The sequence below is a fragment of the Myxocyprinus asiaticus genome, chromosome 26, assembly GCF_019703515.2.
Source record: "Myxocyprinus asiaticus isolate MX2 ecotype Aquarium Trade chromosome 26, UBuf_Myxa_2, whole genome shotgun sequence".
NCBI lineage: Eukaryota > Metazoa > Chordata > Actinopteri > Cypriniformes > Catostomidae > Myxocyprinus > Myxocyprinus asiaticus.
In genome coordinates, this window is record NC_059369.1 from 20,826,893 (window position 1) to 20,849,584 (window position 22,692).

General features: G+C 37.9%; 1 protein-coding gene across 5 annotated transcripts in view; it reads right to left on the reverse strand.

Annotated features, from left to right (window-relative positions):
* The window catches only part of LOC127417387 (zinc finger protein ZFPM1-like), a 127,606-nt gene that overhangs the window by 44,617 nt on the left and 60,297 nt on the right, over positions 1 to 22,692 (reverse strand). The window contains exons 2-4 of one of the 5 annotated variants that reach the window (XM_051657398.1): positions 20,756 to 20,984; positions 16,360 to 16,503; positions 10,530 to 10,661 (exon numbers count right to left, since the gene is read on the reverse strand). In XM_051657398.1, coding sequence (XP_051513358.1) covers positions 10,530 to 10,661; positions 16,360 to 16,503; positions 20,756 to 20,801 — 322 coding nt within the window. In that variant the 5' untranslated portion in view covers positions 20,802 to 20,984. Of the gene's footprint in view, positions 1 to 8,438; positions 8,542 to 10,529; positions 10,662 to 16,359; positions 16,504 to 20,755; positions 20,985 to 22,692 lie in introns of those variants that run through there. The other 4 variants (XM_051657395.1, XM_051657399.1, XM_051657400.1 and 1 more) reach the window with 4 other exon arrangements.

Consider the following 22,692-nt stretch of genomic DNA (forward strand, 5'->3'; position numbering starts at 1 on the left):
TATACTATTCTGAACGATAAAAAAAATACAATAAAATCAGAATTTCCTTTACTACGCAAAAGGGTTTGAAGAAGAAGTAATAGTAGCCAAAATGATTGCAGATCTGGGCTGTAAATGAAAAGGTTGCAGGTTCAGCTCCAAATCTATAGATTATCATCTTAAAATGACACTTTTATGTTTATTTACATTAATGCATTTGGCAAGCGCATTTAACAAAAGTTAGCTTTTTATATATATATATATATATATATATATATATCCCTGATAATCGAACCTAGCATCATGCTCTACCAGTTGAACTACTAATGAACTATACAGTATTTTATAACCAAAACAACACAGGATCAGCTTCACCACACTGACCACATAACTGATAAGTCTGACAGCATGTCAATATTATCAACACTTGGGCAGTCCCACCAGGATTTTGCGGCACTTTTTCCTGATTTTTGCGGCCCAAAATGACTGAATTTGCTGCGGCTTTTCTCAAATTTTCAAAGCAACCTGCAGCATTTTTTTGGGATTCTTTTGCAGCGATAACTCAAAAATCATCATTATATACCTCTGTAATTGTGTTGATTACATTGTAAATGCAATTTCATGTAAATATTTTAGTAAACAATAACTGAATATGCAGTCTTTGCAAAAAAACACAAATTACACACAAAAATACCATACATTTAGGTGGAACCTGTGGGTATTGGAAGACCATTAATTATTTACTATTACTTTATTACTTTGTCTGATATTGAAATTTGATATATGGCCATATACAAACAAATACAATTAGAGTTCATGTTTTTGAGCATTTATGTACAAATTTAAATTCCACAAGTGCTTTGAAAAATTATGTTACATATATGAAAATGGCAAATTTTGTCATTTTTAAATATACTGTATGTTGCATATACTCTATGAATACAAGTGACCTTTTTATATCATTAAAAAACTTTTATGAACATTTATTTTCAGCATTTAAGTGTTCTGCATAAATTGCCATTTTCATATTCGTAGCCTACTGTATTAAGAAATTCAAATTCTAATTACATTTTACTACACAACTAATTGGGATTTTAAGTGAATGCTAGGGATTCTTTGTATAAACGCAGGTTTTTGTGTCTCATTCGCAGCACTCAGGATGAAGATTAAATGCTAGAAGTGATGTATGTGTGCTGTCTGCAGTCACGCGAAATTTTAGACAAGGATTTTGATAGTGAACACACAACGAGGAGGAGACGAGGCAGAGACCTTTATACCGTTACTATGGAGATGATACATTGGCAGCTGTGCATTTGGATATGCTGCGACTACATCAAGCTTTTCAAGCATTTGTTTTGCTGCTGTCAAACAAAGGAAAGCGATGGGATTCCCTCAGAAAATTTGTGGAAATTATAAAAAAATTGCAAGCTACCGCAAATAATGCAGAGATTGGTTGAATTTGCAAGAATTCTTGCGATCGCAAGATTGCAAACTCCTGGAGGGACTGCTTGGGTAACAGGTTGAGCTGAATTTGTTTGGACAGATTCCACCATTTGTGATTGAAGGTCTCCACTAAATTATTAAGCATACACAGTAACAGCAGAGCTGTTACCAAAAGACATTCAAGAAATGAGAATGAGAAAGAAAAAGAGAACAAAAGAAAGAAGCTTTGTGCGGTAGGATATAGATAGATCATCAAAGTCTAGGAAAGCATCAGTGGCACCGATATCCTTGCAGTGAGAGTGACAGCAGATCAAAATAAACTTGTGAATGAATCTTTTTAATTCACTTTGAAATGTGAAGCAGAATTGGATATAATATCCATACACTGCGGCACTCTGATCTAAGGTTCCTCATTCAGTGGCGAAACAATGGGTCCAGTGCTGAGATTGAATGACTCGGCAGAGCATTTCACTCATGCAGTCGGGTGTTATAGACACGTCTGATAAAGCCAAAGACTGCAGGCGCTTTTATCTCCCTGAGAACAATATAAATATGTTCAACAAGGACTACCACATGCCACTCTGTGTAATAAAATTCAAAAGAACCTCAATTAATTGAGCAGTTATTTTCTTTCTTTTTTTTTCATTTAATTTAAAGCTGAAGTGTGTAATTGTTTTGCAGCATAAAAGCATTCCATAAGACTTCAGAGTCTTAAGAATAAGAAACATATTAAGAATAAGATAAGAATCCATGTCGTCAGAAGCAATCTAATACATTTTGGATGAGAACAGACTAAAATATAACTCCTTTTTCACTATAAATCTTGACATCGGCAGTCTCTTTGGCTATCATGATTTCGAGCTCGATTACACTTCCTAGCACTTCCTAGTGCTCTGCGCATGCATCAAGCACTAGGAAGTGTAAATGAGCTTGAAATTATGATCGTGCTTTGAGATTGCAATGGCAAGATGTACAGTGAAAAAAGGAGTTACATTTTTACGTTTGTTCTCACCCAAAACCAATTAGATTGCTTCGGTTCAACCACTGGAGTCTTACGGATCACTTTAATGTTGCCTTTTTCTCCTTTTTGGAGCTACAAAGGTCTGATCAACATTCACTTGCATTGTGTGGACCTGCAGAGCTGAAATATTCTTCTAAAAATCTTTGTTTGTTTTCTGCTGAAGAAAGAAAGTCATAAACATCTGGGATGGCATGAGGGTGAGTAAATGATGAGAGAATTTTACATTTTGTGAGAACTATCCCTTTAATATGCAGACAAATATAAATAAGTAAGCCATTTGTAGGTTGATTTTTACGAGAGGTGTTAACACTGTGGCACCTTCAAAACATGCATCCTCGACAGCCCGACACAGCAACATTGGCTCAGCCAATGGCCTGCGTTTAGGGCAGGACTATCTGCTTGTCCAACCAATTACAGACAGGGGAGTGTTTAGAAAATGTTTTTTTTTTTTTTTCAATTGAGTTTGGTGTTGCTTGAGGCTTAGAAATTGCACACTTCATTTTTAAAAACAATGTATAAATACACCATTAGCATAGGGGGAAAAAAAAAAAAAAGAAGAAAGAAATAGAAGATTTAGAAAAATTCCAGGTTCTAGGCCTAAAACTACCTGTATCCAAGGTTGGGAGGGTAACAGATTACTGATTACATAACAATAAATGTAATCAGTAATCAATTACAACAATATAAAAGTAATGTAATTGGATTACTTTTAATTACTTAAGGGCACATATGTAAACAAAGTCTAGATAAAATCAATATGATCTCTAAACGTTATGTCTTGAATGCAAACAGAACATATTTGATTAATATTATGAGTACTGTTGTAACTTATTATATCTAAGGAAAAGAAACATGGACACTGACCCTACCAAGAAAACAGAAAATGAGCTGTTAATGTAGAACGACTCAGTATTTTTTAAGAAATCAGGTGAGATCTCTTGTCTGCTACAGAAAAAGAAAATTCTCATAAAGCAGATATAATCAGAACGGATGCACTGAATTATGTCTTGGTTAACATTAAACTAAATCTGACAGGATATACCTCAGATTCAAAAACACTGTAATGTGTAATTCTACCATGTACTGCAGTTAGTGTGTATAGGCAATTGTAATTTGCACTATTCATTAATTTCAGACTGTATTCAATAGGTAGATCACACGTTATCATCATTATCATTATTGTCATAATGTCTCCCTCAGCCAGACATTTGAACTGCTCTCAACAATAATTTATCAAAATCAGATAAATTCTTCACTGAACTTTCTTTCCTAAGAACTTAAAACTCATTTTCAATTAATTTTGTATTTGTGTGTACAATCTGGTTTTGTTAATAATGATCAAGGATGCAAAATTTTGAGAGGTGATTAGGAGAGAAAGTCATAGCAGATTTTCCAGGGGTATTTTTTTTCAGTTGATTTTTGTATTGTTGTTGTATTCAAAAAATGTTCTTAAATGATGAAGGTTTAAGTACCGTTCACCTAGGGGAGGGGTCATTTTTTTCAGCTTCAATATGGAATGGAACAACATACAGGACGTCCCGGCTAATACAGTACAGTTCGCATTTGCAACCATGCAAACCAGGGGATTTTTATGCTGTACCTGCAATGATGCGCAAATCGTGCCAGTATTGGCAGCTATTCATGCTTCCACCGAACGATGAGGGCCACTGATTTCTTTTAGCACAAGGCTAACTCATTTTAACACATTTTAATATTAACTAATTTTAGCTAACCTAGCTAATGTGATTTCTGTGTGGCTCCTATTACCTTCAAATTCTCAGGTCCTTGGATAGTAAGAGCATCTTCACAGCTGGAAGGCATAAATTCCACTGAACTTAAATGTTGTTCCGCTTTTCCCTTTTAAAGAGCGAATAATGTCGAAATTTCCAAGAAAATAATGCATGTTCTTCCGTGGCCATTGCGATGAAGCAGCTGATTGCCTCGAGAGCAGAGTGCTGATGTGAGACAGGTGTTATTTGCGCATGCGACAGTAGGAGGCTCACCTGACTCAAATGAGTCATGAGAGAGAACCCGAAGAGAACGTGCATCTAAACCATCTCTCACTCTAAACTAACAGCTGTCTGTATCGTTTTATGTCAGGAAAATGCACTATTTCTTTTGTCAAAAATTAAAACTCGTAATCTGACAGTAATCCCATTTTTTATATAATTGTAATCTGATTACCATGGGTTTTTATGTAACTGTAACGGATTAGTTACAAGTTTTGTATCCTGATTACCTAATGCTGTTACAAGTAATATGTTACTCCCCAAGCCTGGCCGTGTCTAATTCGTCTTTTTCTCAAAAATAAAATAAAATCACATTTCAACAAATCATGACATTTAAATGTAGTTTTAGTTGAACATTTGTGGCACCACTTTTCTCTAGCTGAGCTGTGCTGATATGTTTTTAATTTTCCAGTGCTCAGGACTCTTCAGGAGGTATATGCATATTTTCATGCTTCTCTGCTGACGCTGTAAAACCTGGCCAACACCTCGGCACCTATCAAAAAAATATCATTTGACTCTCGATGGATGTACTGTTACATCGTCTTCTACAGCAAAGAACACAGATGTTATATTTGATACCAATCTGTCCTTTGAAAAACAAATTTCCAATGTTTGTAGAAAAGCATTCTTCCACCTCATAAATATTGCTAAGTTACACATGCTCTCTGTTGCAGATGCCGAAAAACTAATTAATGCATTCATGACCTCAAGACTAGATTATTGTAATGCATTACTGGGAGGATGTCCAGCAAGTTCAATAAATAAACTTCAATTGGTTCAAAATGCAGCAGACAAAGTGCTGACTAGAACCAAGAAATATGAACATATAAACATACAAAACTTTTGAATGGTCTATCTACGCAGTACTTAAGTGACCTTCCACCATGCACGTTCATTACGATCGCAAAATTCTGGCCTGTTAATAGTTCCTAGAATATCAAAATCCACAAAAGGAGGTAGATCCTTTTCCTATTTGGCTCCTAAACTATGGAATATTCTCCTTAACACTGTTCGGGATGCAGACACACTCACTCAGTTTAAGTCTAGACTAAAGACTCATCTGTTCAGCCAGGCATACACATAATTTATCCATCAACTTACAATTAGGTTGCTTTAGTTAGGTCTGCTGGAACCAGAAACATTTATCATGCTCTATAACTCTGCAAAAAATTTAAATGGCATCTACATTAATATTATTAAATTTGTTTCCCTGTCTCTACCTCTGGATTCTTATCCCGAGGTTACCAGAGCCGGCCAGATCCAGCTCCGTTCCTGCTTGGTGTCGGACTCCACTGCTACGTGTCTCTGAATGATGATGACTAACTGCTACAGGTGCCAGCCAGACATCACTTCAGTCTGTTACGATGGACTTCAGAGGATGAACTAATGCCAACTCCAACATAAAACTTGGACTTTAGGATGGACCCCACCGAACCTCACCGAAATTACCTGCCGGTTGAACTGTGATGCACCTCACTGATCTCTGCCTGCATCACCTTGGTCTAATGATGGATTACACTCTTGAAATGGAATACATAGAATATCAATTAATTGCCAACAAAAGCCTTCATCAGCAAACTAACAAAGGACAATGCATCAATGTGAACTTTTGCAGTTAATCCAGGCTGAACTTCAAAGACATTAGTCACTAACCTTACAGTTCATAAAAAATCTTTGTTTAAACACTGGCTCTTAACACTTACTCAGCTTACTAATTTTAAACCATGACTTGCACTGCACACAAATAACTAATATTGGCATTATATTCATGCTGCTAGCCAGAGGGTAACTGGCCCCCACAGTGAGCCGGGTTTCTCCCAAGGTTATTTTTCTCCATTAACCAACATCTTATGGAGTTTTGTGTTCCTTGCCACAGTCGCCTTCAGCTTGCTCACAGGGGTTCTAATACAATTATTATTAAATTATTTATTTTATACACAATTTGCAATCATTTTTTTCTCCCAATTTGGAATGACCAATTCCCACTACTTAGTATGTCCTCGTGGTGGCACGGTCACCTCAATCCGGGTGGCAGAGGACAAGTCTCAGTTGCCTCCGCTTCTGAGACAGTCAATCCGCGCATCTCATCACGTGGCTCGCTGTGCATGACACCGCGGAGACTCACAGCATGTGGAGGCTCATGCTATTCTCCGCGATCCACGCACAACTTACCATTGAGAGTGAGAACCCCTAATTGCGACCACGAGGAGGTTACACCATGTGACTCTACCTTCCCTAGCAAACGGGCTGGAGTCACTCAGCAGGAGACCTGGCTGGAGTCACTCGGCACACCCTGGATTCAAACTTGCGGCTCCAGGGGTGGTAGTCTGCGTCAATACTCGCTGAGCTACCCAGGCCCCATTTACAATCATTTTTAATCAAACTTTATAGATATTACAGTTTCATTTTCTGTAAATGCCTGATATTCTGTAAAGCTGCTTTAAAACTATGTGTGTGAAAAGCGCTACACAAATAAAAATGACTTGACTATCAGCGTCCCTGCAGCCCCCTCATCAATGCCAGCTCCTGCTCCCACAAATAATTTATCAGCATTTAAATGCCACTGATAATATGCACACAGTGCTCCCACCGATCCATTATAATTAAATATGATAAAATCCCACCACACCGGGTAAATAATAATAATCATCATTATCATTGCCATTATAATGTTTTATTGGAGTAATTTGAATAACTTGCATGGATAAGGAATGCTAGTGGGGAAAGAATGCTGGCTAGGCAATAACATTATAATGCGGGAGCTAGTTTAGTCAAGGTCTAATTCCATCCTGTTAAACTCTACAACAGAAAGAGAGAGAGCGCAGAAGAAAGAGGGGGAGAAGGGGAGAACGAAGGAGCAATGGTCCGCCAGCTAGAAAGGATTACTGTGACGGCCATTTGCATATCAAGAATTTTAAGCAGAGAGGAAAATATCAAACCCTCCAGCCAGCAAGGTCATTTTGAAGATAATTTTTTTTTCATGATAATTTATTTTGCATATCATGCAGCAGGACACGCTACAGATTAAAAGGCTGCTTCGCTATATCAACCCATTCCTGACACTTCAGCCACACCACTGCCTATCAATTCATTCAACAGAACCCCACCCTGAAAAATATTTTATAAAGCCATGGTAGCAATTAACAAACAACAAGCAATAGTTTTCCACAAATGTTAGACTTGGACGCTTCTGAGCATGGATAGACTATCCGTGCAATTTAAGCAGTGGAAAGTGTCGGATTGCGACATCCCCTATCCTTTGATGATAAAAAAAAAAGTTCAATTTTCAAAGAATCATTGTAGCCCTATTTTTGAGCAACAGTTCTAAATAGATATATATGGAGAAGGAAAGGCATTTTAAATTTACAATTGTACCTTTTCAAATGCTTTGTTCTTTTACATTTAGAATACAAAAGTAAATTGTACCTACTTTCATGCTAAACTAAATAACTATTTCTTAAAAATGTGAATTTTACAGCTTCATAACTGATAAAGGAATTTATAAGCAAGCATACTCTTTCATTTATTGCATGTGTTCTTTTTTTATGGCCTATATCACTTTATCTATGTGTTTGTGTATGCATGGACAGTAAATCTTTAAATAAACTGTTAAAAAATGCCTGAGCACTTGTCAGCTGAGAACAAAAACAATAGAGCATTTGGGCAACATTAGACTAACATTTTAGATGGACATAAGCACTCACAAACAGAAATATCTAGCCTTTAAATGAAACATTTGACAGCAGAACAAGTTAGAAAAAAATATGATTAATTATTAATTATATAATATTCACAAAAATTATTATTATTATTATTTTACTAATTTCTATGACTTTTTCAGGCCTGGAAATCACAATATGTACAATGTTGTGATATTTCCAGGTTCTCCCATGACTGTGGGAACCATGCATGTACAGAATGAGTAAAAACTGATATAGCAAATAAAGAACAAGAAAGACTGATAAATATGCAGACAGCCACAAGACCTCTATCGGATCATCCAAAGCCCTCAAGTAAGAAGAACCAAGGTAAAAGAGGATGTGACATCATATATTTCCCAAACCTCTCTGGATGGTCCTTAATAGAACTCTGCAAAGTGATAGTGAGAAATGAGTGGAATGAAAACACTAGCTGATAAAAAGCTTTTCCATACAGCCAAATTTAAAATGGCTAATAAACACCAATCGTACAAATGAATAAGCACTTGCCACTGCAACTCCACTTCTGACACTGAAAAGAAAAAGAAGAAAGGAAAAGTAAACATCTGCATTCGGTAGGGGCTGTGTTAGTAGTGATGGAGAGACCGGTGGTGGTGGGATGTGTGTGAGTGTGTTGGGGGTCATGATGATAAGGGGAAAATTCAGACCAGTCAAAGTTTCCCTTTTGCCAATCGTGCTCCTGATAAAGGCAGCGCCTGCTCCAGTACTGATAGAAGGCCTATCTCTCTCCTGCCACCCACACCCCCCCATTCTTTCTCTCTTTCTCTTCCTCTCTCCCTCATTCTCCTGGCAGTTAGTTTGCAAAAAATGCCTATCGCACTCACATCGTCAGTGCTGTCATCAAGCGGCAACCGCACAGCAATTAATATCACTCCAATTACTGTTAAAAGGACAGGCTGGAACAGAACGATAATAAACACATCCTTGACATGAAAAATTAAAACATACACACAGAGACACATATTTAGGCAATTTCTAAATATTCCAGATAAAGAAAATGCCTTGCATATTAAATCATGTCATACTCTACTAGATCTGCACTATCACTATGCTGTGTTGCTCAGGCGTGTGGTCCTGAGAGAAAAAGATTAGGAGAAAGATAGCGAAACCCCTATTATGTTATCCAGACAGATATAAAAGATTGCCAATTTGTTGTTTACCGAACGGCAGTCAGTAAAAACAGCATCTTTCTGTCGACACAAGTCCTTAGGGTGTTTTAGATTGTATACAACTGGTTTAGGGGCAGGAATGCAAACCTAACTAACACACAGTGATTGATGCATGCTTATTCCCATATGGAGTCTTTTCTACTGGGACTAGGGATGTTGTTGGGGGTGGGTGGGGGGTTTGAAACATTGTCCAGTTGCAAAAAATCATCAATTTTCTTTTTTCATACAGGTTCCCCAAACACTTCCCGCCATCTGCTATTGGTCGACAAACAGATATTCCCGCCAAAAAAAAAAAAAAAAAAAAAAACGGCATTGGTTGAGACAATGGTGCAGCGTTGGGTTAGTTGGGATGTGTATTGAGCAATATTTTGACAACGCCACTGTCAAAGTATTAATACTTTTCGGGAAATCAACTTACAAATTGCTTACCTACGGTTGTATCTACATATTAAGCTGGAACAGGTTAAAGTATTTTAATACAGAAAAAAAAAAAACAGATTTCAAATTTAAACTGGACTAATTGTGCCTCTGTGACGCTGTTAGCTCCTTTGTACCACAAATTGAAAAAAATTAAGTGATCAATGGTACAATGGCTAAGTGTGCATCCATTTGCACTGATTATCTTACTGCAGATCAGTCTCTTTTTCTGAGAGAATGTAAATGAAAAGACTTTCTGAGTCATTGTGTGGGCAATACATGCACTGGAGTCTTTTTCAGTTAACCATCAATTTACATGATAACTTTGTTATTTGACTCTGAAGTTAAGGTATTGTGTTCAACAAGGCACCATATCAGAAAGTTTATCTAAACTGGCTGAATTGTGCATGCCACAGACATGATGTCATAGGGTTGTGGTGGACCATCTCAGAAAGCATTTTTTTTTTTTTTTTTGTCTGATAACTGTGAAAAATTATGTGTCAGGAAGTGTAGCTTTACCAAGCAAAAGAGGTCCAGTAGATTCAATTTCTTCTTTACACGGCCTCATATGAGTAGGACAGTGCTTTCTTCGAAATGTATGAACAGCTGAGGCCTTATCGAGCATTACATTCAAAACAGAAATGATTAAGTCATGGCCTGTATTGTTTTATGGCTGGTAGCTGACCGTTTGGCTATTGCTGTTCCTTCCTGAGGAGCTAGTGACTCATGCATCAGTTAAACACTTGTAAAGGAGGGACAGATAGAGACTGACCTGGTCCGTTCCACTGGGGTTCCTCTTCCCTTTCTCCATCTTCCTCCTCCTCATCTTTAGTACAGCGTTTATGTCCTTTCTCATCTTCCTCAACCTCCTCCGGCCCTGCCAGAGACTCGTGCGTTCTTGGTTCTGTGGGAGGCCAGAGGAAGAATGCGACAGCTGGGAATTAATATTTAAATATTTTATATGTTTATTAATCATGTTTTGAGCCCATATTTGTAATATTTCTATTTCTGTGCTATATTATCTTGAATTGCACAGCTCTCTGGAATACTTAATTGGCTAATCGTGGCACTCTATGGTCAAATATTTACTGCTATAATTACTGCTTAACTAAATAATTGACTGTTGTCCCAGGCAACTGATTTCCTACATAGCTGTGCTAGTTTCAGGTCTCTCATAGCACGCCACAGTTTCTTCTCACATAATAAAATTATTTCAACTCAAATCAATATTTTATGTCAATTTCCTTATTTGTAAAACAGCTGTTTAATAACCAGAATACATTTACATTTATTCATATAGCAGACACTTATCCAAAGCGACTTACAAAATGAGGAAGAAATAAACGATTCATCTTAAGGAGACAGCAGTACAAAAAGCGCAGCATTACAAAGTTTCAATTACATCAGAAAAGTATTATCCAAGACAGAGATTAGAGTGCAAAAAGAATGTTTTATTTATCTATTTATTTTATGGTCAAGTGCTCACGAAAAAGATGTGTCTTTAGCCATTTGTTGAAGACAGAGAGGTAATCTGCTTCACAGATGGAGTTGGGAAGTTCATTCCACCACCGAGATACAGGGCGCGTGGTGAGTTGAGCGTGGATGCCGCGGTGGATGGCGTGGATGGCAACGCGCTCAACAAGCCACACTATAAGATGCGTGGGTTGATGGTCTCAGACGCGGAGGCAACTGGGATTCATCCTCTGCCACCCGGATTGAGGCAAATCACTACGCAACCACGAGGACTTAAAAGCACACTGGGAATTGGCCATTCCAAATTGGGTGAAAAAGGAGAAAAATCAATAAATCAGAAGTTGTTTGTTAACATTAATGCACTATAAACTTCTGTAAGATGAACGAACAATGAATGATTGTATTGTTATTAACTAACATTAACAAACATTAATAAATGCTGTAAAAAAATATATTTGTTATTGTTTGTTCATGATACCTAATGCATTTACTAATGTTAATGAATAGAAACTTATTGTAAAGTGTTTCTATGACTTTCATGTTACATTGCCACAGAAAAATTCTTTATATCAAGTTTGGGTTCTTCATGTAATTCTTATCACACAGGGATGGTTAATGTAAGCGGTGGTCCCACTCTGGCGATCAAAGGCAGTTGAAAGAGAGGCCCATGTACTTTAGCAACATACGCCCCTTTGATTTACCAAGCAGGAATTGGAAACAAAAAACCCTGCCAACAGATGGTGAGCATCTTCCTTTTATAAAGGCCGATCTGTTTCATCAGTGTGAAAGGCAGTGTGCAGATCTCCCAGGCACTGATGCCAATGATTAGCAATTCCCTTTGATCAAAGTTTTCACCTTGCTTTTAGCCATGTCTCTTTATCGCTCAGTTGGCTGAGTGACACTATAGCATGTAGATGAGTAAAGTGACAAATGTTTTTTTTTAAAGGGATAGTTTGCCCAAATATGAAACCTCTTGTTGTTCTAAATCCATATGACTTACTTTCTTCTGTGGAACACAAAAGATAATGTTAGGCAGAATGTTAGCCTCAGTCACCATTCACTTTTTCCATACAATGAAAGTGAATGGTGACTGAGTGAGTCTGTAACATTCTGTCTAACCTCTCCTTTTGGGTTCCATTGAAGAAAGAAGGTAAAATGAGTTTGAAACAACATGAAGGTCAGTAAATAATGACAGATTTTCATTTTTGGGTGAACTCTCCTTTTAAGATGGAATGGCGGGAACGGTCCCTCTTCATGTCCCCTACACTCCCACACTTTTCATAATTCTCCTTCTCCCCTTCCCCATCACCCCACCTAGATTACAACTCATCTGTGGTACACAAAGGGCATGTTTACCCTTGCATTCCCGTGGCGATAAACAGTGATAGCTGCCGATCAATACCAGCCATAAATCTCAGTCCGCATGATGCAGTCAGAGTTGCTGTTATTAATTTAACAGGTTGGAGATTAGATCTTAATCATCAAATAAATCACAAACGCACACACCCCTATCGTCAGCCCCACTTCCACCTAGGCTAAACCGCCATTCTCGGTCTGTCCCAGTGCATGCCGTCCTGTGATGCGCCCCCCTCCCTGCCGAAGAAGCCCTATTATTTTCAGCTATAAATCACATTGAATGGCACATTGATTTTATCCTGCAGCGCTCAGCGTGGGGAGAGGAGCTGGAGCCACAGTTATTGCATTTAATATTATCAATATAATCTCCCATATCATCTGAGCAGAGATGGCAGGTATCAGGATTGGAGGGCGGGGTGGGGTGGGGTGGGGGGGTTTTCCCACCAGCCTGGCTCCTCGGTAGTCTCTTTACTCTACAAGTGCACGTAAACACACATACACACTCACGCACACCCCTTCCCCAACCCAACAACCTCCCTTCATCTGATAACAGCAACTTCCCTTGTCACACCTGGAGGGCAAAGTCACCCAACTTGCTCCATTCTTCCTGGCTGGCCTCATTTTTTATAAAGTCATTTTCTTAGAATTTTTCTCTCTTTTTCGCATTCTCACAAATAAGTGGTTGTGGGAGGGTCAAGATCTTTTCTTGTAAGGTACACAAGGCTAAAGCGTATCATCTCTGATTGTGCCCCCGAGTGTCTGATGGACCACTAAGTCCAAAGTTGTGACTTAAATAGGTCACTTGAAACTTGCCAGTATTAAGGCCAAAGTATAATTCTGTTGTCCGCATTGGTGATTGCTCCATGACACAAATTTTGTCATCAGCACAGCCTGGACCATCCAAGACCCAGATTTTCTCGACACGCGGACTATCCCTCGACTGTCAGCATGCGCCTGTGGTTGAATGTACTAAAAGAGTATCGCAAAGCAGACGTAGCGTGCATGCGTTGAACGTGTTAGTATTTATTTGTGGTCAGAAAAGTATACTTTGAAAAGCAACGCGATCAAATGGGCGCAATTTGATCTGTAATGCACAAAAACGAAGTATACCCGAGCCTTTACATGCCAAGATATTTGCACTGATATGATATTTGAAAACCGAAAACAAAATACGTTTTTTGCAGAATGTTACCAAAAATGAGAACAAGTCATTTTCAAGTGTCCCAGAGTGAAAATGTTATTTTGTTAAATGCTGGTAATCGGTTAAACAAGTTAATTTTCATTCCGATAATTTTTTCCTAAGGCCAAAGGGTTTATCACAGTACATTTTTGGAATTACACCACTTCATGTAGCCTTAAAAAATGAAATGCGCTTTGATCCTGAAGGAAACTGCTGCATCACACATTTCTTTGTCTAATTGCCCATTGTGGATGTCGCATTCTGTGAATGAAGACCTTTTTAACAACTATGTATAATTACTACATATATACTTGCATGGCTAATCCAGATACAAGGAAAACATTATTAGAGGTAAAACGTATATTTCTTAGTTGTTTCCAAGTCTTCACTAAATTATTGTTAGATTAATACAGATTTGATGCTGCTGGGCTTTGACTGAGAAGCAGATCTTTAATTAAAATTATACTTGAATAAACTGTATGCTTGTTACGATTTCTATGCCGATAAATCCACCACACAGGGAAAAAATTTTAATTGCTTATTTTCACTTATTTTGAAGAGGCAAGTGGCTTATTTTTCCAGACCAGGTCGCTTGTTTCTCTTGCGAAATCTGGCAACACTGGCACTGGTATTTCACCCACCCCTTAGTGCAGAGTACAGTCATTTTAAAAAGAACTTTATTAACTGTTCTTTTATTTTGTTCTAACCGGTAATCATTCAGAAAAGGAGGCTGTGGAATGGCCGAACCAGAATGAAAAAAAAATACTGTTTCTGTTCAGAATGAACCGAAATAAAAACTGTTAGTGACTACGTTAGTATCAGTCACATTCACTTGCATTGCATCATCTTCTTATACAATGAAAGTGAAAGGTTAATGAGGATGCAATCTACCTAATATCCCAATCATACAGATTCAGAAAAACATAAGGGTGAGTAAATGATGACAGAATGTACATTTTTGGGTAAACTATCCCTTTAATCACATGTCGGCTAACTATTTTGGCCCTGGTTAAATCGTAAGCAAGATCAGGCCCAGATCAGACCTCCTCACCAGCTCTGCCATGGTGTGACGTGTTTGCTGATATGGACAAGGACTTCAATTCCAGGGTTTCACCATCAGATATTCCCTAAATCACTGAAAGATCTCACACTGTATACATGACTTCGGACTGACTTTTTAACATGGATTTCAGTGCTTTCTTTATAAAGTTATAAAGCATGGTATTTTAGTTTATATTTAGATTTTACAGGTGGTTATCAGTAGTGTGTGTCCTGTGACTGGTTGAGTGTTTTTCTGAGGCAGTTATCAGTTGGTTATCGCCTGTGTCTTTCTCTCCCAGATGGTGGATAAGGGGAGCTTGCCTTTATTAGCCAGTGCTGGCCTGATAAAGACCTGGTATTGATCGGAGGTTGAAAGAGCAGGTTCATCAAACATGGCTGATTTACAGAGGCTGATAATAGCAGCACCGGGCAACGGTGAAGCCCAAAGAGGTGGGGGTGAGAGAAATTGAGAGAAAAATACAGCTGACAAATGTTGACGTAGACCCTCTTTTCACATAGGAATATAGTATAATAAAACAATGACCAAAATCATACTCAAAAACGAACAAACACTCTAAACTAAGTATGTGAGGTAAATATGCATTCTCACATCTGTGTCTAGACACACACACACACACACACACACACACACACACACACGTACACACAAACAAACCAGGACAATCTCCAAACTAGTCACGATTAGCACCTGACAGAATTTCTGTGCATTTATCAAAACCAGCCAACAAACCCGCTCTTATCTCTTCAGTCCCAAAATTCACAAGAACAGGAATTTTCCAGATAAAAAAAAGGGGGAAAAACAAAGATGCTCTTTGGAACATTCAAAAATCATGTTGGGATAACATGGGTCATCCAGTTTTGCACAAATGTACATCCATACCAGCTTGAGTGCATGCATGAAGATTTTTATGAAATTGTTATGCTGTTATTATAATTTGTCATGAAAAACAAATTATGAATGCAAAATAGAACTGATATCTAACAATAGAAGTGGTCTCAGACTTTTGTACCCAACCGTATATACAGTAACACAATATATGCAAGAACCAAAAACAATTATTGCACCTTATTTAAATTAGCAAGAAAAATGAGCTCTCCCTCTTCATTAATCCCAATAAAAAAAACATAATGAAACTGTACAACTGGTCTGTTTATTGAAGTCTACAAAAGATATAAAAGATAATATATAACACTTCCAGGAACTAAACCAGGTATCAAAACAATCTAATCTTGAGTTATCTGGAATCTCTTCAGAGGACACCCGATTAAACAAAGCTTTATCCAGTGAGCATTTCCTTTCCCTGAACAGCACATATATTTCATTTAAGCCAAAGAGCAAAAGGAACCTATTTTACAGAAGTCAGATGATCACATGTGAGCGAGATGTCTAAGACTCCTGTTATCAACAGACATCAGTGTTAAAACTGTTTCATCACAAAACAATACAAGTTATTTCAGACTGCATACTGACTAAAGGGAATTTTCAGACAGTTTTAATATGACAGTCATGTTTTAGTGTGTGTCTTTTCACCTTCATTATAAAGTGGTGTGCATGAAGGCGGACTTGAACCGTCACACTCGGCAGAGTCTTCCTGGTCTGAAGCTCCGCCTTCCTCTCCTGATATGCTTACATCATCAGATGGATCTTCACTCCCATTAAGGTCCCCAATAGATCCTACACAGAAAGAGAGAAAGAGTTTCTGAGTATAAAACACACCACTTTATTAAATCTGACAGTTTACAAAAAAATTTGTATCTATTCAGATCTTTTCAAGTCTATACACAAAACAAAAGAAAAAACTAAAAAACAAAACAAAACCACTTTAAACAGATGTCATTATAATAAGAAAGAGAGAGAGAGGAGTCATTCAAATGGAATATGTTATTCTACATACCTGTAATAGATTACACTGTATAAGCATTAAAAAAAATAAAAGACTTCTAATATTAATGGCCTTTTTTAAAGATCTCATATCATGCTAAAGCCTCAATCTAGAAAGGCCACTATGAGGGATTCAGATTGTGTGAATATTCCCCGTTTTTTCTAAAAGGATTTGGGTGTTCTGTGAATACAGAATGATACAGTCTATTATTAAGAGGACATTTCAGATTCATTTCAAACATCTAGTTTTGCTACACGCTTTTGAAAGATTTAATTGGTTGGAAATCCCAGAGCTTCCAAACACAAGGAAGTAAATGAACAGCAGGGTGTATGTGTTGTATCAGTGAGCAGGGTGATTAACTCATTTGTATAACTCAATACATTCCCAGTTGGCAGGCGATGAACAAAACCGTACACTTTCCAACCATGAGGAGGAAACTAAGATAAGTTCCAGTGATGTTTAAAAAAAATCTCCAGAGGTTTAAGTTTTGAATTACATTGTAATAAAATGTTTAAAAATATTTCTTTTAATATAAAGTGATGTTTAGCTTACGTCTTGACATAAAAACAGACACTGCATCAACTAACAGTTATTTTGAAGTATGATGAGCCATTTTAATTTCATTACTTTTAAAGAAAACAAACATTACAATATTTTCCGAACAAGCTCTCTAAGAATATTGTCCTTTGTTTAACATCATAATGCAATGCGTGACAGAAAAGTCTGGGCTGTTGTGGACACCACTGTGGTTTGCATGTTAATTCAACCCTTGCCATCTGCATTGTTATTCTAATGAGGTTTAAGATGAAGAAAACTACAATGTGTTAAAGAGAGTCGAACAAATTCACCACATTACATTCTCACTGCGCTTAACTAAACGAGGAGACCCACTATTTTATGCATCTGCATCTAAGGCAAATTACCAGGGGTTGGAAAATCGGATTTTACCACAGTTTTTTCGTAAATTGATTTTCATTAAGTTGTGATGAACAGAGAGGCGATTGTTCGGAGCTAAAGCCGTGACTGGAGGCGTATATATTTACACTTCCTAGAACAAAGGGGCTTATAATCTATACAAAGCACACAACAATACCCATGAATAAAGAGCCTTGTAGAAAAAGGCAAAGGCAATTTTTCTAATTCTGTTAATTTCACTTCCAAAGCAATTAAAACGAGGCGGAGATAATGCTCGGAAACAATCGCTCCCTGACAAAGTGTTTCTGTCTTTGTAAATGAAACATCTTTAGGCTAATTTCGACTTCCACGGCTGCATGGTTCACTGTAATTTCAGATAAAATTAACACACTTAGATTTGGACCTTAGTAATAAAGGATGCGAGAGAAAAAAGTAAAAAGATCGATCACACATGCCATATTTTTAGAATGTAGACCGGGCCCTGCTAGATCTAATTTTCTATATCTGTGGCGACATTTTCATACAATTAATTTTCCTTTAATCATAATTGTACAAAAGGACTTCTCCGTTTAAAATTCCAATTACATTTCGCAAACTTGTTTAAATGCAAGTTTAAATTAATGATTTTCTTTCCTATTACAGCTCTGGTTAAATGAATAAATCACCGCATCACTGCTTTCAGACATCAAAAGTGCAGAAAAAAAAACTTTTTGCCCTCTTTCACTCACTTTCTCGTCATCTTATTGGAGGAATAATATATGCATTTCACAGAACTGAACATAGATAAAGAGTTATGTTCAAAATGTCAGCAGACAACTTGTTTGCCATAAATGGATGCATTTTTCCAAAATGTTTTAAACAACATATTACGAAATGTGAGAGTTTTCTGCTATATATTTGGAGTCAACTTTTTGCTTCCTTACCCAAGTTTAGAGACTAAAACACCTTCAACTTGCAAAAACTCTGTCTGTACAGACAGGTTTCACTATAAAAAAATCAAATAAAAAAAAAAAGAGGCAGAAGACGGACTGAAAGAAAGAGAGATGGACACTTTTGAGTCCTAACTGGCACTTGAACATGCAGAACAAAGTGAAAAGGCTGATGAAGGCGGAGGAGATAGGGCTTTATTAAGCAGACAAGTCCACATCAAACCAGTGTGCTTAGCGGCAGTGATTAAACTGAAGAGACAACACATCAAACCTGAGCCCTGATTAAACTAACAGACTCTCTCACCCTTACGTTAATCAGCCCCAATTCAGCAGAAGAAAGAACAGCACTTGTATCAGGAAATCAGGGACTTGAAGTAAGATACTTCGAGGAGAGCAGGGAGAACTTGGTGAGACTCTGCATGTGTGTGCATTCAGGCAACTGTGGTACCTGAATTGAACTGTGGTGAAAATTCATGCACAATAGGCTATACATATTGATCAGAGCTGAGGGCATTAAAACGCTCTTATTAATTTTAATTGGCAAGATCCAAGAAAAGCATAGCATCCCCATCACTCCAATCAAGTCGTACGAGTTTGTAACAACATGAGGGTGAGTAAATGATTACAGAATTTTCAGTTTGCATGAAGAATGTGAATCACCAAAAACACAAGAAGAAGAATGTGAAAGTCGACACCGAGTGAGCAGGGAGGAGAATTTATAATTAAAAAGGACTTAAATATTGATCTGTTTCTCACCCACACCTATCATTTCGCTTCTGAAGACATGGATTTAACCACTGAAGTCTTATGGATTACTTTTATGCTGACTCTTTGTGATTTTTGGAGCTTCAAAATGTTGCCACCCATTCACTTGCATTGTATGGACCTACAGAGCTGAAATATTCTTCTAAAAATCTTCATTTCAGTTCAGCAGAGGAAAGAAAGTCACACATCTGGGATGGCATGAGGGTGAGTAAATGATGAGAGAATTTTCAGTTTTGGGTGAACTATTCCTTTAAGGTGTTTTCTTTGCCACTGTTGCCTTTGGCTTGCTCACTGAGGGGAGTTTGTAAAGCACTGCTCTTTGTAAAGCCTCTCTGGAGCAATGTGCACTGTGAAAAGCACCGGACAAATACAATTGAAAATTAAAAAACAGTATTGATCTGAGAGCTGAAAATGTGCTGAAATGACTGATGAGCCAGTGTAGTGCTCAGACACAGGCCTGGATGTATGTCAGTATTTTGCTGGAGTTGCAGATAAGCTGGGAGCCTCAGGGCTTGTGCGATTCACTGGCAGAAAGGCACGACCTCTGCGGACACCGGCATACACAAGTGGACTTTCACTTGATTTGCCAATACTCACACCATCTTTGTTTCCACCATCCAGAGCAGGAGGCTTACAACGATGTACTGACTAGCATTCTTGTGTTCACTCGCAAAACTGGAGCACTATGACTTCACCTACATAGGGCTAAAGACTCTCTTCTTTTCTTTGCACTATTCACAATAAGAAACAGGCCTTTGAACAGTGTATGAAATTGAGGCAGAACTTAAAAAAAACAAATTGTAATAATTTTTCTTAATTTTACTGTGGAATCTCCAACCCATACAATATCAATCAACTGTAAAACAAACTTATTTAAAATGAAAAAGTAGAAAATAATAATGACTTATACCACAGTTTGTAAAAAGAAACATTAAATGTGTCGACAGTTATGCATTTACAATGGAATTCTATGGGGTGTGTGTACAGCGCATGCTTTTTACATTCGTTATTCTCTTGATAGAGCTTTGAGGTGAGCAATCTTTTCGTATTTTTATTAAACTACTGTCCCCTATCCTGGTTTAATGAGCAAATACAACTATAAGCAAGTAATTTGTAGGTTGATTCCCCTAGAAAAAGTATGAACACTTTGGGGGAATTCACTAAACAGTTGCAACACTTCAGCGTAAATACCTGCATCTTATTCACTAACCAATCCAAAATTTCACTGCGTCTTCAGTATTGAAATTAAGTCACTGTCATTCCTTTCTGCCTAAACATGCTTCCTTACTATGTATATTACTATGCTTATTACAGATTACGCGTCATTTGCAAAAAAATGCCCGCCACAATCAGATTGCACTATTACCGCCAAATGAAAGCAGTTCAGCAGTTATTCTTCAAATAATGATCAAATGATGGAGTAAAGCGCTATAACCTGGCATGTATCCTGATGTGTGGTGTAGTGAAGCGCACTTTCGCATGTTGAAGAAATGATTCAGGTGCCATCTTATATCACAATGATGCTGTACATTCCCAGCAGGGTGTTTCAGATCACGGTGGTTTGCTGCATCCTCCGCTATACTGTATAGTGCTCAGAACAGGCCCGTGACTTCAGAATTGTGCGTAGCAATGATTTTGTGGCTCCGTTTGCACTGTCGCCTGATCTGCATAAATAGTGAACAAGGGGCTAAATCAGCGGAGACAGTGTGTGCAAACATTTTCACTTTTACCAGGTGCAATTAATTCTAAGTGAATTCTCCCCGGTGGCACTATCAAATTGCAATCATATTTGTTTGATCATCCTGACCAGTCCAACATAGTGACATTATCTTAACCAATGGAAATGGGTTTAAGGTGGGACTATCTGCTTAACCAATGGCAGACCAGGAGAATGATTTCTGCAATCCTGTTAGGTGTTGCTAATGGCACAGAAATGCCACACTTTACATTCAATTTGTATTAAACCCAGAATATTCCTGTAGAATTATTATTATTATTATTATTATTATTATTTAGTTTTAAAATAAACTGCTGGGACCACAGTATATTTATTAAAAACCTTGAAAGCGTGAATGCAAAGAGTAAGAACTTCAGCCAAACAATGAAGCACAATTAATCAAAAACTCTTAAGACGTGAACACAGAACAAACAGTATAGTTATACTCGACAAGTCTTCTTAATAACGAAATAAAAAGAGTAAGCAGAGCAGGAAGACACTGTTCTAATTCTCATCAGTCAAATCACACGAGTCAGTGATTATAATACTTATGATAATGACTGATTATTGTAAGGTGATAATGTGTGGTGCTGATGATATTCACGTGTGCTGGGCATCCAAGCACTTCAAACAGGCCTGAGCCCAGGCCACTGCAACGAGGCACATTTTAAAGACATCCCTCTATTCCCTTATCTGCCTTTTTCTCTCTATCCTTCCTTTTCTGCTTTACCTTTTACCTCCCTCCATCACTTTACTGTCTGTTCGCTCTTTCCCCAGTACTCTCTGCTTTCTTTCACTCTTCCCTCTCTCTCTCTCTCTCTCTCTCTCTCTCTCTCTGACTGGGAACGTCACTCTGTGTGGATAGCTGCAAGCCGTTCCCGGTTATCGGCTTCTGCAGACTCTCTCTACCGGTCTGATCTGTCTCCTCTTCATTAAGCAAATACGCCGATGTGGAAATGAAAACATAATAGCTATTTGATTTCCAGCGAGATATTTTGCATATTGGTTCGGAGCTGATAGTGGAATTTCATCAAGTCGTTTTTTTTTTGTTTTTTTTTTTTCATGCTTTAAAAACTGAATTACTGAGCTGGGCGGCTTTTGCAGGATTTCTTTACATTGCTGGGAAGAGATGGGAGGGAAAAAAATAGAACGGCAGTTCCCCAGGAAGACTACTTAAATGATTAAATATCCCCCATTCCCCTTTTTCTCTTTTTGATAACAGTGAGGGAAAATTTAAGGAATTCACAGTGCTTTAGGTTCACTATACTAATCACAGATAGAGAGGAGAAAATTAACTCCTTAATGAGCAGGAGCTGTCTGCCAGATAATGGTCAAGGAGAGGCGATAAGCTTGGAGACAGAATGAGAGAGAAAGAAAGAACGAACGAATGAATAAAAACAGTGAGATGGATTCACCCGGAACAGGGAAAAATCAGATTTCCAGACCCCCGCTGGAAATTGTTCTTTGTGTCCACAGAGGACAGGTGCGATTGTTGGCAACGATATCTCTAAGGTTACAAGCTAGCCTGGTCGCCATAGAGATAAATGGAACATCTGAAGGTATTTCTCATGCCCATCTGAAAGAAAAACTACCCCGGCAAGTGCAGATCAACAAACCTGCTCCCACCCATTTATCAGACCCCTCCTTCAGAGAAA